The sequence below is a fragment of the Apostichopus japonicus genome, chromosome 22 (genome assembly GCF_037975245.1).
Source record: "Apostichopus japonicus isolate 1M-3 chromosome 22, ASM3797524v1, whole genome shotgun sequence".
NCBI classification, from domain to species: Eukaryota; Metazoa; Echinodermata; class Holothuroidea; order Aspidochirotida; family Stichopodidae; genus Apostichopus; species Apostichopus japonicus.
This window is the reverse complement of record NC_092582.1, coordinates 15815191-15838901: the sequence shown is the minus strand read 5'-3', so window position 1 is coordinate 15838901 and position 23711 is coordinate 15815191. Positions and strand designations below refer to the sequence as shown.

The 23711-nt window shown below is 37.2% G+C and overlaps 1 protein-coding gene across 1 annotated transcript in view; it reads right to left on the bottom strand.

Moving 5' to 3' along the window:
* Positions 1-3320: 3320 nt before the first annotated feature.
* Positions 3321-23711, bottom strand: part of LOC139963818 (kinesin-like protein KIF14) — a 30245-nt gene continuing 9854 nt past the window's right edge. The window contains exons 13-24 of the mRNA XM_071965000.1: positions 23426-23528; positions 22475-22629; positions 21547-21619; positions 21133-21207; positions 20453-20539; positions 19325-19520; positions 18756-18950; positions 15116-15288; positions 14532-14678; positions 13784-13918; positions 7135-7369; positions 3321-6097 (exon numbers count right to left, since the gene is read on the bottom strand). Coding sequence (XP_071821101.1) covers positions 5694-6097; positions 7135-7369; positions 13784-13918; positions 14532-14678; positions 15116-15288; positions 18756-18950; positions 19325-19520; positions 20453-20539; positions 21133-21207; positions 21547-21619; positions 22475-22629; positions 23426-23528 — 1978 coding nt within the window. The 3' untranslated portion in view covers positions 3321-5693. The remainder of the gene's footprint in view (positions 6098-7134; positions 7370-13783; positions 13919-14531; positions 14679-15115; positions 15289-18755; positions 18951-19324; positions 19521-20452; positions 20540-21132; positions 21208-21546; positions 21620-22474; positions 22630-23425; positions 23529-23711) is intronic.

Here is a 23711-nt window from a genome sequence, read left to right as displayed (position 1 = left end):
TTTCTCAGACTGGGAACTGGTAAGAAATTGTACCAAACTAGTTTAGAAGAGTATAAAGACTTACTTATAGAACTTGCTTGTGATCAACCCAAGATTCTTATACGTAACTTGCTGCAGTGATATTATGATATATTGTAGCCTAGCCTGACAGTTTGAGGCGTTTTCATTTACAAAAGGCCAGGTAGTCGGCTCAGCACATCAATTACTGTACCATTGATACCATTGTACGGTTTATACCTGTGAAATAGCGTTTATACCATTCCATTGTCTGAGGAATTTTCTTGACTGCGAAAGCTTCAGCAACCTTTGGAAGGGGGGGGGGGGGGGGAATAGCTTATTGACAAGGGGCAAATGAATTGATCTACCGATCGCAGGTCTTGAAAATAAAGAGCTTAAAATCAAATTTCAAGTAGGTATTGTTGAGAAGGGTTTATATGCAGGGAGATCGTTGTTTCATCCTCCTTCATCCTGGTTTGAGCATCTGTCTCCTGGAAGGAATGAACTGAAAATAATATCTAAAGAATTCGTCCTTGTTGTTAGCGCAGGATCGACATGTCCCACGAAATGGGACACCCGTTCGAAACCTTTTCTCATCTAAAACGTTTAATTCTCCTTTGTACCTTATCATAAATATCACTTTTTTAAATTAAACGTATCGCAGACGGTGACCACTATAAAATGATATTTTTCTTTGCAAATATTAAAAAAAATCGAAGGGAAGAAACTAACATTGCACAATAGTTACACGACCTACCGTTGTAAGAAGAGAATAAGCTATAAACCATATTTCAATATATTTAATTTTGTGAACAGAATATTATCAGTGGCATGAAGGTAACTTTATGTCCATCCTCTGTTCTCATATCAGAGACAGTTAATTTGACCGTATAGTATAACCCGTCCACTGCAACATGTCTTCCACGTTTGACTTGTAATCACTTGTTTATGATTGTACAAGATTGTAAAGTGACTATTATTCTATGGAGGTTAAAAGTGTTACTTTTCAATAAAGAATATAAAGACTGAAGGAAATATCCTTATTTGATGTCTGCAAGTCATTTTCTTTTCTATCACATTCTTTCATCGTTATTTAAATGGATAATCTAAGCCCCGACGTTGGGGGTAGGTTGGGTGGTTTTGGGGTAGGTTGGGGGGGGGTGGTAGATGGCGGGCAAACACCCAGTAATTTTCACAATGCTTACACGTGTGCGTCATAACCACTGCATATTGGTCTGACTCCTATCCCCCACCTGCATCTTTCAAAGCTGTGTCGAGGTTTCTGATAATCTGTACCCCTCCCCGTCCCCATTCGTCTTTCTGTTGGACCACTATCACACCCCAATAATGCAGTTTTGACGTCCCAGACGCAGATAACTTTGCTCTCAATGACACGGACGAGGACTTAATCACCAAAACGAGTAATATTGACAATTAACGGAACGGCCTAATTCCGCAATATGAAGCGATTCTGGATTGGCCCGACGAGAGGGGGTGGGGGAGCGCAACTCCGAGTCAAGTAGGGTAGCCGGAAAAATACGGAAATAAACAATAACGTAGGCCTATTCTTAGACTTCAAACCATTCAATTCCAGACGCCCGACCTAGTTCTTGACGTATCCATATCAAGGTAAATGCTGGGACAGTAATACGTTAAGTACAAGTCTCGTTTTCATCGCATTATTTGTCACGTGGTATACTTCACTTATGTTATACTGAGCTTCGTGGAAAGGGTTCATTAATATTCAGCTAAATATAATAATTATCAAAAATAAATAAAAAAATTCTTCCCTACAAACGGATTGATATATTAAAATCTCTACAAATTGTTTCAGTGTCATTTTCTGGTATTCTTTAGAATGAATTTAAAAAAAGAAATCTTTTTGCAGCTCGCTTGGAACTGAACTTTTAAGATATTTAGACATATCTTTCGGCTGGTATTTCCCGCCCACTTGTAGCCGAAACTCCATGACGACGCACAAATGGAATTTGGCTTATCTATTTCTGTATACACGTATATTGGTCAAGGTGAAAGACCCCCGTTATAATGAATGTGGTGGAGCTAAAATCTTAGGCAAGGGTTAGATGATTTTGACCTATCGATAACCCTAACGTGAGTGAAACTGTCAAAACGGACGGCCAAGGTGTAACGAACCCATAAATTACATGAGTTACGAGCGGATCAATCACATTAAATATTGGTTTCGTTGAACTTGATGAAAGTAAACCTATAATCGCATAATAATATAGTCTGCAATAGTAATAAGGTTAGTTGCATTACTTCATAGGGGAAAAAAATACGACATAAAAAAAATAAATCCAGGTTATGTTGATGTTATAATACAACGTTATTGTAAAGATCAATGAATGAGATTATTCAAACAGAAAGCTTGTCAAAGATCATCTTTTATATATATATATTAATATATATAAATAAATATATATATATATATATATATATATATATATATATATATATACACATTTATATTAATTCATCTATGAATCAAACGTTACGTGTTATCTTAAACAACTATTTACGGCTACAGTTTAATGACGATGCTGTATAGTCTCGATGGTCTGGCCCTTAGTAACCAAAGTGGTTTCTAACCACACTTATTCCTGAAACACTTATTCTTATTTGATGGCATATATTAACCATGGGAGGGAAACAGTCGGTGTGAGATCTTGGTTTTAGGTTTTATTGATTATTCTTGGGGTTGGGAAGGCCTGCCTGCTATTTCTCTCTGATTCCCTGGTGTACATCGGTGTATACCAGAAAACTTCGGCGGTCGACGAGTAGCAAAGCGTATGGTAGCATACGCCTATTAAAAGCCCCATTGACTTACACACTAAATCGTAAAATTAATGTGGTCTCACATTAGTCTAGATAGAAGTTCTCACTAGCTAAACGCTACCCATCACTGGATAGCTGACAAGTTGGCCATTCATAGCAACATCAATTTACCATATCAGGACCATGCTGATTATTTTGCTATGAGAGCCTGAAATTTTGGGCATTAGTTAGTAAATAAGAAAACCAAAACATGGGGTCGATGAAGCCAACCCCCAAGAAACCAGGAGATTAAAATTCCAAGTTATGTAAACAACAACAGCAAACAAACACATAGCCAAATGAAAAAGCGAGAGGGACAATTATTCTGAAAAAAGGAACATTTAATGGCAGTGCAAGAACAGATGCTTTGTTCTACTTATCTCTTAATTTTTTTTTATTCACCTCATTCAGAGAAGTTGCAAATGAAAATGGTGGAAACACCTTTGATATTCACAGATTACCATGATATTTATCTCTTTTTTTTGGGGGGGGGGGGGTGGGGGATAGGAAAATAGCAATCAATGAGAAACACTGCATAGGCTTTTTTGCAGAGAAATTTACACATATTTACATAGAACTTACAGTGGAACAGTAATTGCCACCAAAAATTGTGTGATCTATTAATGTTTTAGACATTTTCTTCAGGATGCACATGAGTATAATAATATGAATATGCTAATAAACTGTTAAATATTTAATCAATTATCAGTGTTAAAATACCACGTTGTTCATGAATTTATGATACTTATGGTATATGTGAATACTTAAGTCTTACATTCAAGTCATGCATCACTGAACAATACCAAGTTGTACCTGCGTGTTTAGTAATAGGTTAATATTGAGCAAATATCAATATCAAGTTGTGTGTACTAGTACACAATATCAAGTTGTGTGTACTAGTACACAATATCAAGTTGTGTGTACTAGTACACAATATCAAGTTGTGTGTACTAGTACACAATATCAAGTTGTTTACATGCATACAATATCAAGTTGTGTTTACTACACAATATCAAGTTGTTTACATGCATACAATATCAAGTTCGGTGTACTAGTACATGATATCAAGTTGTTTACATGCATACGATATCAAGTTGCTCAAGAGCGTGCAGTATCACGTCATGCATGACCACAAAAGTCAAACTTCTCATGAGCGAATAATATCAATTTTTCTTGTGATTTTATGTTATAAAGATATTAAATCTGTTAATGAGTTTCAATACAAAGATAACACTCTCAAATTTAAAAAAAGATCCTCATTTTCCATGTGCCTTGTTCTGTGTAATTTAAACGCTACAGAGAGATTAAAAATACTGAGACACTTTGATCGAAACAGGCTAGAGTTTTCTTCTCCTTTTCTTTATGAAAAAAAAATTATGTAAAATATTTCATACAAAATTTAGAAACTCCAAAAAGTTTGAATAGTTTTCCAAATATATTGTCTATTTTCTCCTAGCCCACACTTCCTGTTAAATAATTGTTACAAGACAAACATTTGAACTTCCCTTATAATTGACTATTTTAAGTTCTTACATATTCCATCATCATATGTATGCAAATCATAGTAACAGGTACAAGTGTTAACACTCATGGCTACCTTTAATATGTAACTACAGATTGGGAGGGGGGAGAATCTGGTTGCCATAGCACTGGACTATGACACCCATTACTAAGGCGCCCCAAAGGGGTGTCAGGTCGTTACCTAACTGTATTGTTATTCTCTCTTGGTTACCATAGCAACAGATGAGACAGAAGAGAGAGAGAGATAGTTCATTTGGATCTGTCATGAAGACACTCATCAATATGAATTGTCTGAGAGCTCCCTGCTGTAGATTATCAACTGTCAATTAGTTGACTATTGCCTAACATCATAATAAAAACAGAATAATGGAAAGGGAGGTGAGGCGTGCGGGGGGGGCGGGGGAGGGTAAGAAGGGGTTTGGGGGTGTAAAGACCCGCATAGGCAGTTGAGGAGAGCATCAGTTGGAAAATATCTTTAAACTGTAAGACCAGAAATGATTTATATATCTTCAATTCCCACATAATGCAATTGATGCTAACATGTACTTATGTACTTTCTTGTGTTTAGTCTTAACATACAGAATTACAGATTCCACTGACTGACACGTTCAGTGAAGACTGTGTTCTTCTATAATAAACAATTGAGGCTGACTGACACATCCAGTTGTCCAGACTGTGCCCAGAGCTCACTCTGACTACCGACATGCTAGGTACTCACTACTTAAAAGTTGTATTTACAGTTAACCAACCTCTACATATAGATCTGGCTGACTGATGCATTCAGTCAAGAACGTGTCTTCACTCAGGACTGACTCTTTACATACTATGTACACTCAACACCTTGTCATTCAAATTCTTCACATTTTCTCTCTCTCCACACATACTGCTGCTCTAGTTGAGTGAAGCATGATACAAATTTACTAAATTATACATGTCTTCATCTATTCCTGATTATTCACAAACTATGTACTCCATACACAAAACTGACTGACACGATCAGTCAATTACTAAACTAAATATGACTCTATGTACTCCATACACAAAAACTGACTGACTGACACGATCAGTCAAATTACCTGAACACGTCTTAATCTATTCCTGATTATTCACAAACATTGTATTCCATACACAAAAACTGACTGACTGACTGACACGATCAGTCAATTAGTAAACTAAACATGTCTTAATCTATTCCTGATTATTCACAAACTATGTACTCCATACACAACAACTGACTGAATGACACAATCAGTCAATTACTAAACTAAACATGTCTTAATCTATTCCTGATTATTCACAAACTATGTACTCCATACACAAAAACTGACTGACTGACACAATCAGTCAATACTCGTCCCGACTTCGTTCTGATTGTGGGAATATTTGGTTACCAATAGAACGTCCTTGGACGTAGGATCCTGGAAATGGACATGTCTCTCCATATTTTCGGTGTCCATGAAAACCTCGTCCTCATCCTCGCACCCCTGGCTCCCTTTGAGGGTCCTCTGGAGGGCCTGGCATACACTCATGGCCTGCCTACTGGCAAGATAAGCCAACTCGCTAGGTTTGTAGGGTTGACCGGAAGAGGAGGAGGAGGAGCAGGTCGATTCTAAAGAGGATGCAGACAGACTGTTTTGGCTGTTAGATGGAAGCAAGTTGGATGTCGAAGAGGAGAGGCCAATGGTGGAAAGGGCTGCACACAGTAGCTTGGTACTCGCGAACACTTCTGAGATATTGTTATGGGCTGAAAAAAAGATTAAAACGAGAGAAAAATGACAAGAGTTTGTTGTGTTAAGTGAAAGTACTGAGCAAACGGATTATTAACCAATTTGGAGCTGAACAAGTATAGTAAATTGTAGTTTAATTTGATCCAGGGGAGTTGAAACAGGTTCAAATCCCTGATTTATCTGAGCTCATAATGTAATAAACTCATTAAACTGCACGTTTCAAATAACAAAATGTGTTTCAATAATGTGTTTCAACAATGTTTCAATAATAAAATGTGTTCAAATAATTAAATGTATTTCAAAGATAAATAGTGACATGGTAATTGGTGGAATAAATTTAGTAAGATGCATGTTTAGCGTGAGGTTTATTATTGCTACTCTTCAATTGCAACAACATAGATTGAGAGGAAAAGGCTGTTTAAATGTTAACATATTTGCATATTATGTATATATGCAAATATGGCATCTGTAACTTGGCAACCCATTCAATCTTGAATGCTGCACTATAATAGGACCACATATTAGTACATACAAAAAAAAAAACACACCAATGTAGGGAGTTTAGTAATAGCTCTAGACATCCTGGCATTTTGCTCCTGGCAAGAGGGTCATTGGTTGCACAATGGCAGTATTAGTTCAGTGGATATGGTTCATATACAGGGGCTCCCGAAAACCAACAGAGAGAGATAAAAGGGGACGGGGGAGGGGGCTGGGGGGAGAGGTGGGGGTATGGTCCCAGATAACTTTCAAATTAACGATTTTCATCTTAACTTGATGCAGCGAAAGACTGTACTTTCAACTTCACTGAATGTTGGTTTGACCCTGCTGACTCCAAAAATCCTTTTCTTGTATTTTTCTTTCAATGAGTTTCCAAGTCACCTGTCTCTTATGTAATTGTGTTTCACTGGCATTGAAAATATATCACATAGTCTGTCTTCAGGCAGGAGAGTGTAAAGCATAAAACACTGGTAGAGGTGCACAAGAGGTATTAGTTGATTTATTGATGTTATTTATTTCTTTAAAAAGTTCATATATATATATAGATATTTCTTACCATTTAATCCTCTCAGAATTAATGTCGATATCTTCCTCATCTCTTGGATTCCCTGTCTGACGTTACCGATGATGCTGAGTGTCCTCTCGTAACTCTGGAGGTAAAAACTACTGTCTCTGGACTCTTCGAATGCTAGCACGCTGCCCAACTCAAACTGCGTCTCTTGGCACTTGTTCAACAAGATTCCAAACGATTTGGCGAGCTGTGTGGCGCACTCCAGGACAGCTCTCAACTCCTGCAAAAAAAATAGAAATTCATTCTTTTAATTAATATCAGCTTCAATTTTCTACTTTGGTGGTAGCAGTCTACTATATATGTATATATTACGCACTGGTGCAGTTTTTTCCACACTTGCAGGACAAGGAATGCAAGTCATATGAAGGTATCTTCAAGATGAAGTCCACTTTAAATAATATATTCCTCTATTTTTAATTTCAATTACAATCTCTTTTACCACCCCCAGGGGGGTCAAGGGCATGGTGGATGTCTGTTTATATGTGCAAGCGACAAGCAAACACAAGTTAGTGGGTAAGGGGCCTGTGATATACAAACCAGCCAGTGGGTATTAAGGCCAAGCAATCTGGAATATATGTATTATTCATTCTCTAGTTTTTCCATAAAGTGATTTCCTGTTCACAAATTATATCATAATTAGTTCAAGTCCAAAGACAACAAAACACCACCAAGTGAGAAGCAAACTTTTCATATTTTAAAAAATGTGGAGATATCACTAATGTTAATTCTGAAAAAGCATTCAACAACCACCATGCATAATTCACATTCTATTCCTTCTCTGCACCAAGAGTACAAACTCTCTCACACTCTCTGCTATTGACTAAGGTTACAATAGACAACACACAACAAGTCATAAAATCTTCATGCATGTGGTACACCCTACCCCTTTTAAGGAAACAGTAGCAAATTGTTACAATTATAAAAGATGACATCACCTCTCAGTTGAAGGTGATATATTTTGTGATAACCACCCTGACATTCTCAAAATGCAGGCCATTTATCTGGCAGATCCAGGTGAGGGTATCCCCAGCTGGCCCAGAGACTTGAATAAATCAATTTCATAATTAATGTCAAACCCCTTTGTCTTCCTCTCAGATCTCTCTCTCTCACTCTCTCTTCGTTCTTCTACCAGGATCAAATTACTCAATTTGAGCCCGTTTCTTATTGAACAGAACAAGATGAAGTCAAATCACCGCGAGCACAATCTTAAAGGGATACAGTGTACTGTGGTTCTTTAGTGCTGTCTGGGAAACTAATTTAAAAAAACATTAAATCAGAAATATAAAAAAACAAAGAAAACTAACATCAAAAACAAAAAGTCTAATGAGAATGTGATGGATATAGTAAGAAAGACAGGTCGTCAGTATGCTCTAAATATGCTAGTAAATACAAGAAAATGGTCACTCGTGCTCCAGCTTCATTCAGCATTTCACAGATTACTAGATTTCTAGCAATTATAGCGTGCTATAATTGGGGGCCTATACTGACTACCTTTAATAATTAATGTTAAACTAAGAGTGTTTAGTTGGTTTAACAGCTTCTTAGTGTTGATGTGATGAACTATTATTAAAAAATATGGATCCCTAGTTTAGCTGACAACCTCAGACAAACCATTGTTTTCATCTTCATCAATCTCATCTCTTAACTTTTCCTTTTCAGCAAGCAGTATTAAAAGAAAACAAGGCGACTGGAGTTGCCACTTAACACATGTATGGATTTATGTCAAAACCAGTTTGAAATATTCATCCTTTATTTTAAAATTGGGTTGAAACTGAGAAAATGATAAAGTTCTACAAAGTTTTTGGATGGGTTATCACTTTAAGATACTTCCACACTCCAGATGGTTGGCAGAGAACGCAAGTAGTAAAGGTTTATTCAGGCAGGGCTCCTCAGGGCAAAATTTCAGAGCTCTAAACTAATTGGAAATTTCCCATACTCTTAGCTTCATCAGTACATTTGTCAGGTCTTCATAGCTATGGTAATATACTTTAAACCCCCCAAAAAGCATTAATAATAATATTGGCACAGCCAAAGTGAGTATTATAGATTATAACTTTAAGGTATAAATGGAGATTAAAGTCATCTAAGCAGTAAATATTTATGGGATTATCTCTCAATTGTAAGTTAGCTCCATGTTCTCTAAAAATATGCACACTTAGAATGATAAAAAAAAGCCAAATTTCCCAATGAAATGAGCTGTGTAATTAAATAACAGGTGACCCAACATGGAGGTTTTTTTTTTGTAAGGGCCTAGGATCCCAATTCCATATTCTTCCTAAGTCTGCCTAAGCATCTGGGAAAAGTGGCTAGCTGTCTTGGCAATGGAGGGCTTGCGTCGATTTGATTCGATCCAGGGGTTTTATAAGATTGTGAAACAATATCACCACATTTATTGTTGTCCCCTGTTGGTGCATCAGGCATTATGCCTGTTTAGTTACACATCATGAAATGGGGAATTTCCCTTTCAAAAATAGATTGTGTACCAAATTACCACTGGTTCGAATTAAAGGATCAAAATAAAAGGAATTAAACTAAAAGTAATCAAATTAATAGGAATGGAATTAACAGGAATGGGATTAATAGGAATGGCATTAATAGGAATCGAACTAATAGGAATCGAATTGAAAGGAATCAACTTATCTTAATTCTGTGTTGCCAAAACCAGAAATATTTCACTCCACATTTGCATTTATGTTCAGGCGGTGAAAAAACATTATTTCATCAAGATCTCGGGTGACGGTGATCCACCCAGCTTTCACAAGTTTTATTTTTTATTTGAGCTCTGGTCTCATCTCCCCCAATAGGGGGGATCAAAATATCCGGTCGGATCCTGGCTCGAGGTCTAGTGTGAAACACTCTAAGAACCACGCCAAGTATCCGCAACCTCACCCCCCCCTTCCCATGAAGCCAACAGGGTAAGATTTTCTATAGATAATTGGGGAAAGTCGGTCATGACAAAGGTCTCAATGCCATTTATCAGCTAAAGATGATTTTTAGGTTTGTTATCCCTTTATGTTTATACAAAGCATAAAGATATATATAGCAAACATTTTAAAAAAAGGGTACTACTTGAAGAAGTGATTATTTTAAGCCAAATTATTCAATTCCACAATATGCACCTGTAGAATTACAGAAAATTATCCTTTTTGAAACCAAAGTTATGAAAGTAGTAAAATATTTTAAGATTATTGTCAATCATTGACTACGAGATACAACAGTTTCAGTGACGGCTGGCGTGTTTGACCTCTTGACCCGAGAGGTCGTCATTCCACCAGTAATCAACCTTCGTCCTTCTAAAGTTGTTATCACGCAATTGTCAACAATGTTTATTGGTATCAAACATCAAAATGATTACCATTTTGGTTAAATAGTATTTTTCAATATTCTCTTATTACTAATCTTTGTCTGCTGCTGCCTGTGAAATTCCTTATCATTCTCTTATTTTTCTCTCAGAAGGGCTCGATGATAACACTTGGCCTTCTCTCGCTTTCCAATACCCCAAATGAACAAACCGCAGAACATAATTCATGCCAATCATTCCAGAAGAGAGAGGGAAATAAATATATCTGATGGCTACAGGTATTACTCCAAACTGAATAAAATATTATCCATCATTCTTATATAAATTGCTAAGAAAAGAGACAGATTATGAAAAAAAGAAACAAGAATCTTTTTCCATCAATTGTAATTCTCTCCTTTCTTCTTTTATTGATAAGATGTAAAATAGAAATAAAGGTAAAAAATATCGCTATAAATCTGTCTCTCCTAAGTTAAATCTGCTAACTTTTGACTCTTGGAATGGCAGATTCTGTTTAAGTTATTAGATGTAATCAGGGGGAATTTTATAAGAAGGACCTCAACTCACCTTTTGAAGATTTGAAAACAAACAGAGCTGTCTACTTTAAAGAAAGTACCCTCAATACTTCTAAATTTATGACATAGTTGTGGCTGTTGCAGCTTAACAACAGACCTTCAGCAGTAGCAAGCAATAAAAGTGTCACGAGCTTGATTGGAAGGCATATTGACACAGACCAGGAGGGAAGCCCACTGGGAGCTATTTGCAGGCTCAATAATAATGCCAGGGGAGAGAAACACCATGACCCATATATTTGACAATGGTTAAGTATTTTCTTTTTTTCCTAGGTGTTTTATGGGGATACCCCAAGAAATATTATCGGCTGCAGGGGGTACTTGATTGAAGGAAGAAAAAAAATACAGTCAGGGTAATAAAGAAAGAAGGTGTTATATTTGTGGCATTGAGACTATATGGAAGGAAAGAGACATGAAAAAGGTAGTGGATGGAGGGATGGCATAGTAGGGAAATGGGAAGATGAAAGGGGAGGTGGAGGGAAAAGGGGAGGTGGAGGGAAAAGGGGGAGGTGGAGGGAAAAGGGGGAGGGGAGGGAAAAGGTGAGGCCTGGAAATGGAGGAGGTGGAGGGAAAATGGGGAGGTGGAGGGAAAATGGGGAGGTGAAGGGAAAATGGGGAGGTGGAGGGAAAAGGGGGAGGTGGAGGGATAGGGGTGGGTGGAGGGCAAAGGGGGAGGTGGAGGGAATGGGGGAGGTGGAGGGAAAAGGGGGAGGGGAGGGAAAAGGGGAGGCCTGGAAAAGGAGGAGGTGGAGGGAAAATGGGGAGGTGGAGGGAAAAGGGGAGGTGGCGGGAAAAGGGGGAGGTGGAGGGAAAAGGGGGAGGTGGAGTGAAAAGGGGGAGGTGGAGGTAAAAGAGGGAGGTGGAGAGATAGGGGGCGTTGGAGGGATAGGGGGCGGTGGAGGGCAAGGGGGAGTTGGAGGGCAAGGGGGAGTTGGAGGGAAATGGGGAAGGTGAGGGGAAAAGGGGAGGTGGAGGAAAAGGGGGAGGTGGAGGGAAAAGGGGACGTGGAGGGTCAAAAACCAGTGCCATGCATGGAGATTTGCCTGCGTAACAGCCGGGTGTCAGTGGGGACAAATATATGTGAGTAATTCCAGTGCAAACACCAGCGCCATGCATGGAGATTTGCCTGCGTAACAGCTGGGTGTCAGTGGGGACAAATACTTGTGAGTAATTCAAGGTCAAAAACCAGTGCCATGCATGGAGATTTGCCTGCGTAACAGCCGGGTGTCAGTGGGGACAAATATATGTGAGTAATTCCAGTGCAAATACCAGCGCCATGCATGGAGGTTTGCCTGCGTAACAGCTGGGTGTCAGTGGGGACAAATACAAGTAATTCAAGGTCAAAAACCAGTGCCATGCATGGAGATTTGCCTGCGTAACAGCCGGGTGTCAGTGGGGACAAATACTTGTGAGTATTTCAAGTGCAAATACCAGCGCCATGCATGAAGAAGGAGCAGCAAAGGAAATCCTACAATAGAAGTTGGTCGTCACCGGACTTCAATTAATTACTACACTGCTGTATGTACGATCAGTGAGGGTATGCTGCTAGCCTAGGGTCACCTCAAACCTTAGGGGTCAAACTTGTGACAATTTGGTAGTATCCCTAATCACAGTGTGAAGTATTTTCTGAATAATTACAGCACCCATATATAGCTACATAGTAACAAAGTTATGCCTGATGACCATAGAGGCAGCGGCTATTAATATAGCTATTATTTTGGCTATTAATCTGGAATAAAAAGCCCACTTGCATCTCCTACGGCTGATTTATGCAATTTTCAGCGATATATTTTTCTTCCCGAATACAAATTGTTATCTTACCTGAAATACCTATTACAAAATCATTTATACCATGAACATTATGTGAGCTTATAATTGTTTAAAGGAATGTTACAAATATCACCGAAATCTACTAATGGGGTTGAGAGGTTTCATCAAGGGTATTGAATACTTGTGAATCTTTTCTGATTTTAATTAAAGGTAGTCAGTATAGGCCCCAAATTACAGCATGCTATAATAGATAGAAGTCTTCAAAAAGTACTTTCATGGAGGTCTTTAGTCTCTAAATTGTTCTTAGACATTTTTAAGGAACACACAAGATAACTGAATTTCCCAGTGAGGAACATTTCTTGAAGGTTGTAATAAAAACAGTTTAACAATTTTGACCAAAGGTGACCATATTTGCATATCTAGCATATTTGGGGCCAATAAAGCATACCTTAATCTCTCCTGTAAACTGAAACTAAACCAAGAATAATGATTTATACCTCTGTTATTATTTTAAACTCTTTTGCTTGGTGACCTCAAGTTTTGCCTTCGTCACCTTGGCGACCCTCCCATGGCAGATATTTTGGCCTGTAGGAAGGGATCTACAGGGAGCAGGTATTCCCCTCCCCCTTTGAGCAAAAAATCTTATTTATTTTGATTAACTTTTTACATTTTTACATTTGTAACTTTTGAAGTATCTTATGTTCAAAACTCTTCCACTTTTTTCCCCACAAATATTGGCAATTTCTTTTGCCTTTAGAATATCCCGGCATTACCTCCAGGAGTTCATTTGGCGACCCTAAAAAAATGATCGCGATCTCACTATGAATTCCAGGGGTCTAAGCCATTGAAAATGTCTCTTGATTAATTGTGCTTAATACAAAACTGTCCGATTTCACCGGGTTTGCCTTTTAGCTATGTAAAAGGGGAGTTGGATGGGAAATGAGGGGGGGGGGAGGAGGGGGCAATGATGATGATGATGGAATGATGACCTCACCTCAGTTGCTCCTCTCTTCATCTTCTCACTCAGAGTTGTGGTCAAGTCGGTCATTTCCTGGAGGCCGCTCTGCAGTTCCTGGTCGACGGCTGTGTCACCTCCTGTTACCAACCCTTGCTTCAGAGACCAGTGACACTGGAAAACAAAAAGTATGGACAACCAGTAGGATGTGAATCATAGAATATTTCTCTGTGCAGAATTTATTTTTCTGGCCACATTTCTAGCCACATTTCTAGCCTCTAGAACTAAAATATGAACCACTCAGTAATATGCACAAGTCAAGGTGAAACCGTACAGCTTCCAACTGCATGTATGATCCGCATAGTTCCCCTCACCCCACCCCCCCTCCAATTATTTTCACAGCAATGATATTTACTAATGTACAAAGAGTACACCTGGTTGATCAAGTTGACTAGCGCAGATACAATTCAAGACGTCACACTGCATTCAAATCACTCAAAGGACATCCGTTTTGGCTCAACACCATCGTAGGCCAAAACTGGGCTCCACACTGAACCTGACAAAAAACCTTCTTTCAAACACGTTAACTTGACCATCCAAATTTAATCCTGGACACTCGGAAGGGCTAACTAAGATATTGCTACTAAAGCGACTCATTCAGGGAAGGTGTTTTGAAGGTGACAGTATAATGTTTGACCGTGAGTGGCCATGTTTTGTTATTTTAAATCATTTTTCTAGCATCTCTGGGAATAACGTTGTTTGACCCTTAATCGTTTTTCCTACTCACACTCTCATTTTCTTCCCCTCTCAAGACTTTGATGCTTTGACCACTCCTGGCATTTAGCTCTCCTGTCAATTTACAGATGAAGACGGCTGTCTGGGTGACTTTAGAGTAATTCTGCTGGATCTCTCGATCGCATTCTCTCTGTCGACTCTGTGAGAAAAAAAAAAATTGAGTGAAAGTATTTCGAGGTTTGTAAAATCGTATTGCATCGATTACAATGCACAATTTATTTAAACTGGTTTTTTTTTTTTTTGGGGGGGGGCCTCTTATCTGTAGGCTTTCTTTCAAAGTTTTTGTGGATGGTATAATAGGATCTGCAATAGTCATCTACACATATATATTTCTGTAACATGTATGGGGTAGGGGGGGGGAGGGTGGGTTGACCAATGCAGGTAAGCAGGCCGATGGGCAGAACTCAGATAGTAGGAAACTGTTATCTCACAACCTGGAACCAGTTCATGGCTCTAAGGAACAAGTTAAGATATTGAAATGGTTTTTTTCCCCCACTTACAGACAGTGTAGAATATTTTTCTCTTCCAAACAAGTGTCACGATAGATGGTGTGAATCTCTTTAAAAGCAATATTACCTCTAAAAACTGCAACAGTTGGTGCTTGAGTTTGCTGCTTGCATCCTTAATGGTAGAGATTAGAGAGTTTTTCTCGCTGGTGAGCATGTTACAAAAGACCGTTAATAACGACAACAGTACATCGCAGCTGGAGGTGATCTCTACGAATGATGCGTCCAAGGATATGCTGAGATCTAAAATTAAGAACGATAAAACAAGTTTTGATACAAAATTCATGGTCAATTATGAAGAAGCACTGATTATTCAGTTATCAACATTCAAACATTCCCATAGTGCACCTCCTTTGTTGAATGTGATAAATTTGAAGAAAAAAAAGTGTTAAATTTTTGGGTAAAAGGCTGACAGGAGTGATGATGATATGGTAGTTATCAGAAATGATAACAAACTTTATTTTCTCTAGTTTTGTACGGAAATGTTAAGGTGCCATCAAAATGTTAATATCATTTCACAAATATGGTAGCAATTTTTAACAAAATGATTTATTGTTCAGTTATTATAGTAACAACTTGCCACAAAATGACAAATTCTTTAAATATAATGAGTGATGAATTCAAGATTGTGCGACACAATGATATATTTATGAAATGTCATCAATTTCACAATTTGCAACAAAGTGATAATTTTATTGTTTATAAATAACAAGTATTGTCAATTCCACACTATGCAACAAAATGATTAATTGCGCATGCATCAGAAAGACGTCAATTCAATGTTTTTGCAGCAAAATTGCTGAGAAAGACTTTAACATTTGGTGGCACCTCCAAGTTTCCACAAGTTTGTGCTTCACTGGCACATATCAAATAACCTTTACAAAAACTATTACAATCGCCTACAGTGTTGGATTTTCAGGAATTTAAGAAGGTTGTCCGAAGGACTACCAGTTTCAAGGATTTTCAAATATTTGGTAGTCCTGCAAAAAACTTGGTAGTCCTTCCAAATTTTCCACCAAAATTGAAAATGAACACAAATAATTCAAAACAAAACATTTTGGTGCTCAACCTGATTGTGTCAATTAAAGCTTTATTAGTTTAGCATATAACCATGTTATTGTGTACTGTTTTCAAATAGTGTTTGCACGGTGTATCCGGGTACCTGGATACCCGCCCGACAAGATACTACCTGGTTCCTTATTTATTTCCCAAATACTATGCAGTGTGTTTTTTTTTTTTTGGAGAACCTATGGCTAGGCAAGATATTCCCATTGAGTAAGGCTACCATGTGGTCTAAGATAACAGCAATAACGAAAGTATTCCAGCATTGTTACGAACACAGGATTCTGGGTACGGGACGCAATGTTTTGGCCAGGGACGCAAATCTTCAAATTGCTTGCAAACCCCAAGTACACACTCACAACTAGGTCAACAGAAAACATAACAAAACACATTTTTGAATGAACATCTTTCATTATTTCTTCTTCTGACAAGAATCAAAAGTTCTCCTCCTACAGATCATTGAATTTGTTTGAAAATAAATATATCATAACAATCAACCGCAAGGTACAGGGTCACCAAAGCTTCATTACAGAGATTTTCATGCTAAAAATAGACAATGATGCTTTACGAAGATACCCGTGATTTGATTGGCTAATAGTCCCTACCAATTGTCTGCAAACATTCTTGCATTTTCAGTGCTCAATGGACACGAAGTATGTTGTTTAACAACAATTACTTGCAACGTTTACTTTTCCCTGTGTAGCGATAACGAAGCTTGTGGTAAAGGCTCTCATATGTGTGCACTCAAATACTGTATCATAACGTTAGGCCTTGTCTCATATTTGTTACGTACATTTTGACAACAATCTCTGGTGGTACGAAGATGCATTTGAATTGTTTCTGAGACTATCACGTAATATTTTAATCATTGTTTTGATCAGAAAATGTTATGAGTTGAGACATTCTATGAATCTTGTGGGACGCTTGCATATCTGATCCTGAAAGGATATTTATCTCAGAGTATGTTTCTTTTCTCTGCAATAAGAGTTGCTAATGTGAAATGTGCATTCATACCACAGTAGTTTCTGTTGCAAACTTTTTCGCGGTCCAATTGACCACGGAGTTGCGAGTAGGAAGGACGAGGGCTGATGAAGGAGGGGACTGGGGTAAAAATTGTTTGAAACGGCAGGGTGGGCGAAAGGAGGAGTGGGGCGGGCCGCCCCTGTCAAACACCGAAGCTAAGACACTGAGCCATCTGTCCTATAATATTTTGTATAACATTCACAAAGTATAGGCAGTGATACTACACTAGTATTAGTACAGTAGGTCATACAAATTACAATAAACGTAATTGGTGTTCGATCGGGACGCAAACTTTTTTTACGGGAAGCAAACTTTTACGGGGGTTTGCGTCCCCGGGACGCCAATTTTTTTTCGCTAATATCATTACTGTATTCCATGGATACCTTATAACTGCGTCAAAAATTCAGCGGTATAGGCTAGATTTCCTCAATTGACATAGTGTGCTGTTAGGCAACCATGTGGTCGAAGATAACAGCAATACTGAAAGTATTCCATGGATATCTTATAACTGCGTCACAAATTCAGCAGTATAGGCTAGATTTCCCCCATTGTCCAGCAATGCATTTTCACTTGGCCTATAGACTGTCAGTGTCTGATCGACTGTTGTTACAACACCGTACAAAATGCATTGCACTGACATTTAGCCACAAGTCTCATTTGTTTTCTGGGTACATCATTAGAAACTAACGTTAGGCGACTTTATTAGTGAACAGATTTTTGCTAACGATGTTGTAAAGTTAATATTTCCGCGCATGTTTTTAAATAATTTATGTATGGTTTGGGTGTTATTCAGAAACTATTTAATTAAATTGACTTTCGTTTTTAATGAAATATAATTAGGCTCAATAATTTTTCGAACCCTTCATTTTTTTTTGGTCGTCCGAAGGACTACCAAGCACACAACATTTTGAAAGATTTGGTAGTCCGACGTAATTTCTAGTCGTCTCGGACGACCGTGAAAGTCCTACACTGGCCTAACATGTCCATGTTTCTCCTTTACACTTTACAAAAAATTGTTTAAAAACTACAGCTTCTGTCAAATTGTTGCATTCATTTTGCAAATGATGTTGTAATACCTCAAGAAACTTTTCAAATTAAGTTTGTCTGAAATATTAGTCTTTGCAAAGCATAGTATCAAGTATTAGTTAACATGCAAGGTGTTCACAGTTTTATAAATATGTACGCAGGCTAACCTCAAGTGGCTTTTGAGAGTAAAGTAAACCGCTGAAACAAAGACAAACTGACTTTTGCTGAAATAATGAAAATAATCATAAAAATACTAATACCACTAAAATAATGGCAACGTTAATGCACAATTCAAAGGTTGACAATTTTTATAAGTCACTGACAATCAATTTATCAAGAAGGATGTCGCCCCAAATTTTTTTGTTGCACTTGCTGTGGCTTATTTGCAGTTTTTTTTCAATCTTAGACTTTGCTGTCTCTTTATATGCAGACATTTGGCATAAATCATGAAAGTTTGAAACAGTTATAATTCTGCCTGGTCAAAATAACTGTTTTCATAGCATAAAATCTACCAAGTATGACTTTATCAGTTCCGTATCGTGCTTACAAATTAATTTCCAAAAAATATAATTTCACTGAAGCAGGATTTTTTTTTTTACCTTTCTCTATTTTCAACGTGTGAACCTTTGTAAATATTCTTCCCAACTCGAGCAAAATGTCATCCAAAATATTCGATGACTCTATCGAAGGTTTCTTGTTGCACTGCAGATGTCGCAGGCAGGCTGCCTGGACGGCAGATGATGGTGTTACTCCATCCACGTCAGTCCTAGCTTTCTTATTATTGACTGGATGATCTGAAAGATTGATCAGTTCATGGAATGTTTTTACTATTAATCACTCTGAATAAAATTTCATTTTCGCAATAAATTATCGAAATCAGTAAAATATTTATTTCCATTCATTTTCATCATTCTATTTTATCAATTCCATTGTTAGGATTTACGAGAAAGATTGTGTGAACTCAGTTATCTTGTCTTTCCTTCCAAGATTGGATATTGTATCATCAGAATACAGCAACATTCAACGCAAAATATTATTTCGAAATTAAAATTATACAATTCCATCCACCTTGCCGTTAGTTCTGCTGGTACTTTATTAAAAATATATTTATGCCAAACTTTAAAAAAAGTTCTCATCTTTGTAACAAAAGACGCAGTGCCACATCTACCTGTTACTGGCCTGTGTCGTCTCTTCTGCGATAGATTCTTCACCATCTGCGTCATTCTGTCTTTCTCCGTTTCTAGTTCACGCAGTATCTTTGACTGATGTCTCTGGTATGGAGATGGTCTGGTCGGTACTCCAATCACAGGGAGCAGAGTAGTCTGTAATAGGTTCTTCACGTTCTGTAACTGCTGGAGTAATTTCTGTAAATAATTTAAGTAACTTTTGTTTTATTTATATGACTCCAAAAATATAAGTGTCTAAAATAAAACTTGCTATAGCAGGTTCTTCCTCTTTGTTTAGAATTTCTTATTTTTTAAAACCATATTTTTTCCTACTGAGGATGACTTAAAATGTTCAAAACAATGATAAAATATAAAAAAAGGGAAAGAGAGGAGGAATCCGCCAAGATGTTTTCACAAAGTGAGGGTTAACAAGTGTCCTTGGGACTCCTAAGCGACATTTTGATTGCCACGTAATTTTCATGTTTCATTGAGTGCAAACATAAGTCTCACTTTACTTAACAATTAATTTCCAATAGTTAATTCTTTGGTATTACCCATTTTCCTATCCTTTTTTTCTCTTGTTGTTTCATTTTCTTTATTGTTATTTCTTCCTAATTTGTCTCCATTTTGTAAAGAGGGACGGTTCCTAAAAGCTTTGCTTCTTAATTAAATCCTCTTCCAGTTCTTTGTATTTATATAGCATTAACACATCTATATATATAGATTTAAACTATATATTTAAGTAAACTTCTGAAACAACGCAATGTGTTGTTTGTGTTAATTGTACTGGTGTGCCATACTATACGTTGCAGACAGCAAGGATATTTACCCGAGACTTAGCTCTACTTTGTGTTTTAAGTTGTATCATTGTATCACTCTGAGTGAGCCATTTCACATTCACACATATTACTGAATACCCCCCTCTATGCACCGAAGAAGTCAACCTCTTTGTAACCATCTGAACGCTCTATCAGTAACCAGGCTATATCCTGTTTCACTCCATACACACAATTTTTCTGTCCCACAAACTTGATGTATGTTTTCATTTTTTGTAATCTGTAGAGCAGAATCTCTATAGGAAATTCATCACGATTATCTCGTCATCTCGTCTCAGATACTTGGCTTCTTACCGCTTTCTCTTGAAACAAAGACGAAGTTCGTATCTCTAGGTCTTTCCTCTCATCCTGCAGGTTGAGAAGCTGCTCTTGATAATTGCTCTGAAAGACGAAGAAGAATTATGAAGAAAAGCTGACAAAAAGATTTGCCAAATAGAGTTTTACAAATAGAGTTTCTTGATGTTCTGTGACATAGCTGTCTACAAAAATTCATGTGAAAAAACAATCACAGAAACAGAGGGTGAAGAATTATATTATATCATATTTCTGTGTGAAAATTGCGCAAATTGATCATGGGGCACAAGAGCTTTTGCTGCTGCCCCTTCTCTGTGGAACAGCCTGGTTCCAGAACATGTAAAACACAGTCCATCTCTTGGTTCTTTTAAACGCTCTCTCAAGACTCTTCTGACGAAAACTGTTTAATTAATTGTTCATTGTTGCCCATTTTTGCTTGCATTATTGTCTTGTACTATGTTTACTGTTTTTTTGTTTTGCTGTCGCACTGTATGTGTCACTGCGCCATGAGCTTCTTTTTTATTTACGGATACCAGCGCATTATAAATATCCATTATTACTATTGTTTTTAGAGAATGATATTCAGGCACATGCATTACATTTCTCGTTAGAGGAGACAAAGGACCTCATCATCGTTATTAATCTTTGCCATAAATGATAACTCAATTAAGTTAACTAACCACTTGCGATGTTAGCCCTTCGATTCTCTTCTGCGATTCCTGGTTACGTTGAGTGGCCTCCACATGAGACGATTCCTGAACAGGAAATGAGTCAAGTTAAAAGATTACTTTGGAGACAATTTGCTATCATGGTCAAGTTATATCAAATTTAAACTGAACTTGTCGAAAACTCTAAATATTTGACAATATTATCAGGAGTAATTCTGAATATTTAATATTGTCCACCTTTGTAAAAAATTCCCCTGCAAGGTTCATTTTAAATCAAAAAGGATTTTGATGGATTTAAAGCTAAACACCTTTTTTTAACGCAGGTGGTAATTTATTTATCGATGACTACTTGCATTAGAAGAGGACAGGAAGAAGAAAGCTAGTTAACGGTTTCATACAGTAGTTAAATAAACTGTTGACAAATACCTTTGCTAATTTTATCTTTCTTTCCATCTCAATCTCCATCTCTTTTCTCATTTTATTGACTTCATCCTCCATTCTGAATCAAAGAAAAAGAACAGAAACGAAAGAAATTCAGTCGACAGATAGGACAAACAGATATTTATTGGTGACTGAGTTAGTTACCATGGTCAGAAGGCAAATTTCTAATAAAAGAGCCTTTTATCATTTTGGCATCAAGTTGGGTAAAATTTACAAACTAAAATCCCATAACAATACTTTGCCTTAACCTTGATGCTAAGTCATATTTTCTTTCTTAAATAAATGAGGAAAAAAAAATTCCAGTTTTGCATTTGAGTATCAGATCAAGTAACGAAATTGGGCAACAAGACTTGTAGCACAGCAGATGAAGTGGAATCATCGACTTCCATATATAACTTGAGTTAAATTTGGTAAGATTTGAAATTGGAATGCCTTTAGCAGCGATCAACTCTGACCTTATTCTGAGTAATACTGTACAGAGTTGTATTGAGCCACTTCACGTTAAGGCCCGAGTCTAATCTTTACCAGTTTATTTGCTACTCGCTTGAGCCGAGTCATAGACTCAAGTCACAGTTTTGTCTCTATGAGAAAAATATGTTAAAAACTTTCCTCACATCACTTTATTCACTTTTGGAATTTATTGACTACAGTCAAAACTCACTTAAGCAGTGCTAGCTTAATAGGGTCGGTAACATTGACGACCGAATGTGAACGGTTGCATAAAGAAGCATGAATGTCACAGCTGGCATGCTTATCATAGCATTAACTTCCTCCTGTCTAAGGATACTCAGTTATATCGTAAACATTCTCCACAGCATATCAAAATTACCAACAAATAGTTTTAATGGAATCAAATCCACGACACTCTCTTTCCCTCAAATCTTTTCTTTTGGAGTATTTCAAGCATCCTTACTTTTTCTTTTGTTCCTCTATGATCTCGTTTCTAGCGTACTTGAATCCTCCTACATCCTCAGAGTGACTGGAGGTAGCCTTACGCTTCCTCTTCTTCCTGACCTCTTCTGGATGGTTGAAACGGAAGTAACTGTTTCCTACGATCAGCCTGTCACCCTGCCATCGTGGAATGGGAGAGGGGAAGAAAAAATTCACTTCTATATACAAAACCAAGAAAAGCTGATTTGTAACTTTCTTATTACTCTTGACTGAGAAATATTTACATTCACACCAAATTTGACACCCCCCCTCCCTCATTCCAATTATTTGGTTGCTCCTAACATGTCCAAAATGCTTTTGAAAAAGTCCATGACCATAATCCTGTTAGTTACAATGCTTTTGAAAAGCCCTGTACATTTTAATAGCATAAACATGTTGGTTAAAATGCTTTTCAAAAAACCCTGTCCATTTAATAACATAAACATGATTAACAAAATGCTTTTGAAAAGGCCCAGTCCCTTTTAATAGCATAAACATGTTTGTTAAAATGCTTTTGAAAAACCCCCGTCTATTTTAATAGCATAAACATGTTTGTCAAAATGCTTTTGAAAAGCCCTGTTTGACTTCAGCAATTGGTTGACCATACATAGTACAACAATACAGCCATTCTTTTGTTGTCCAACTAATTAGCAAAGACCTCTTTGTCATCCATGCCCTCAAACAGCCCAACCCGCTTTAAGACTTTTCTTTACTAGACAGCAGAAGAACACCTCCGACAAGCTTTAAAAGACACCCTCCAACCTAATAGCATAGACTTATTTGATTAGATAGCAGAAGATCTTTTATAATTTGAATAGACAATTTAGAAATGTATTTATCTGTTGCGCTTCTTCACAGTACACATTGGCAGAAAGGACGGCCCAAGAATGAAAACATGTCAGTTAATAAAGGTTAGTATTAATTAGTAACTCACATGATTAAGAAAGGTTTGTCTTCGGACTTCTCTTCCGTTGACCAAAGTTTGAAAGGCATTCCCTGGTTTGACACAGTAGAGTTTGTTGGCATTTTCAACAACACTATTTGGTGAACAAATAAACAAATGTATAAATGTATGAATATATATATGTATAATAAGGGTATAATATGTAATTATTATATTAGGGTATAGGGTACAATATATAATAAATAAGGGTATAATATGTATATATGTATAAATAATATAATATGTATAAAAATATAAAGTATATATACATATGTAT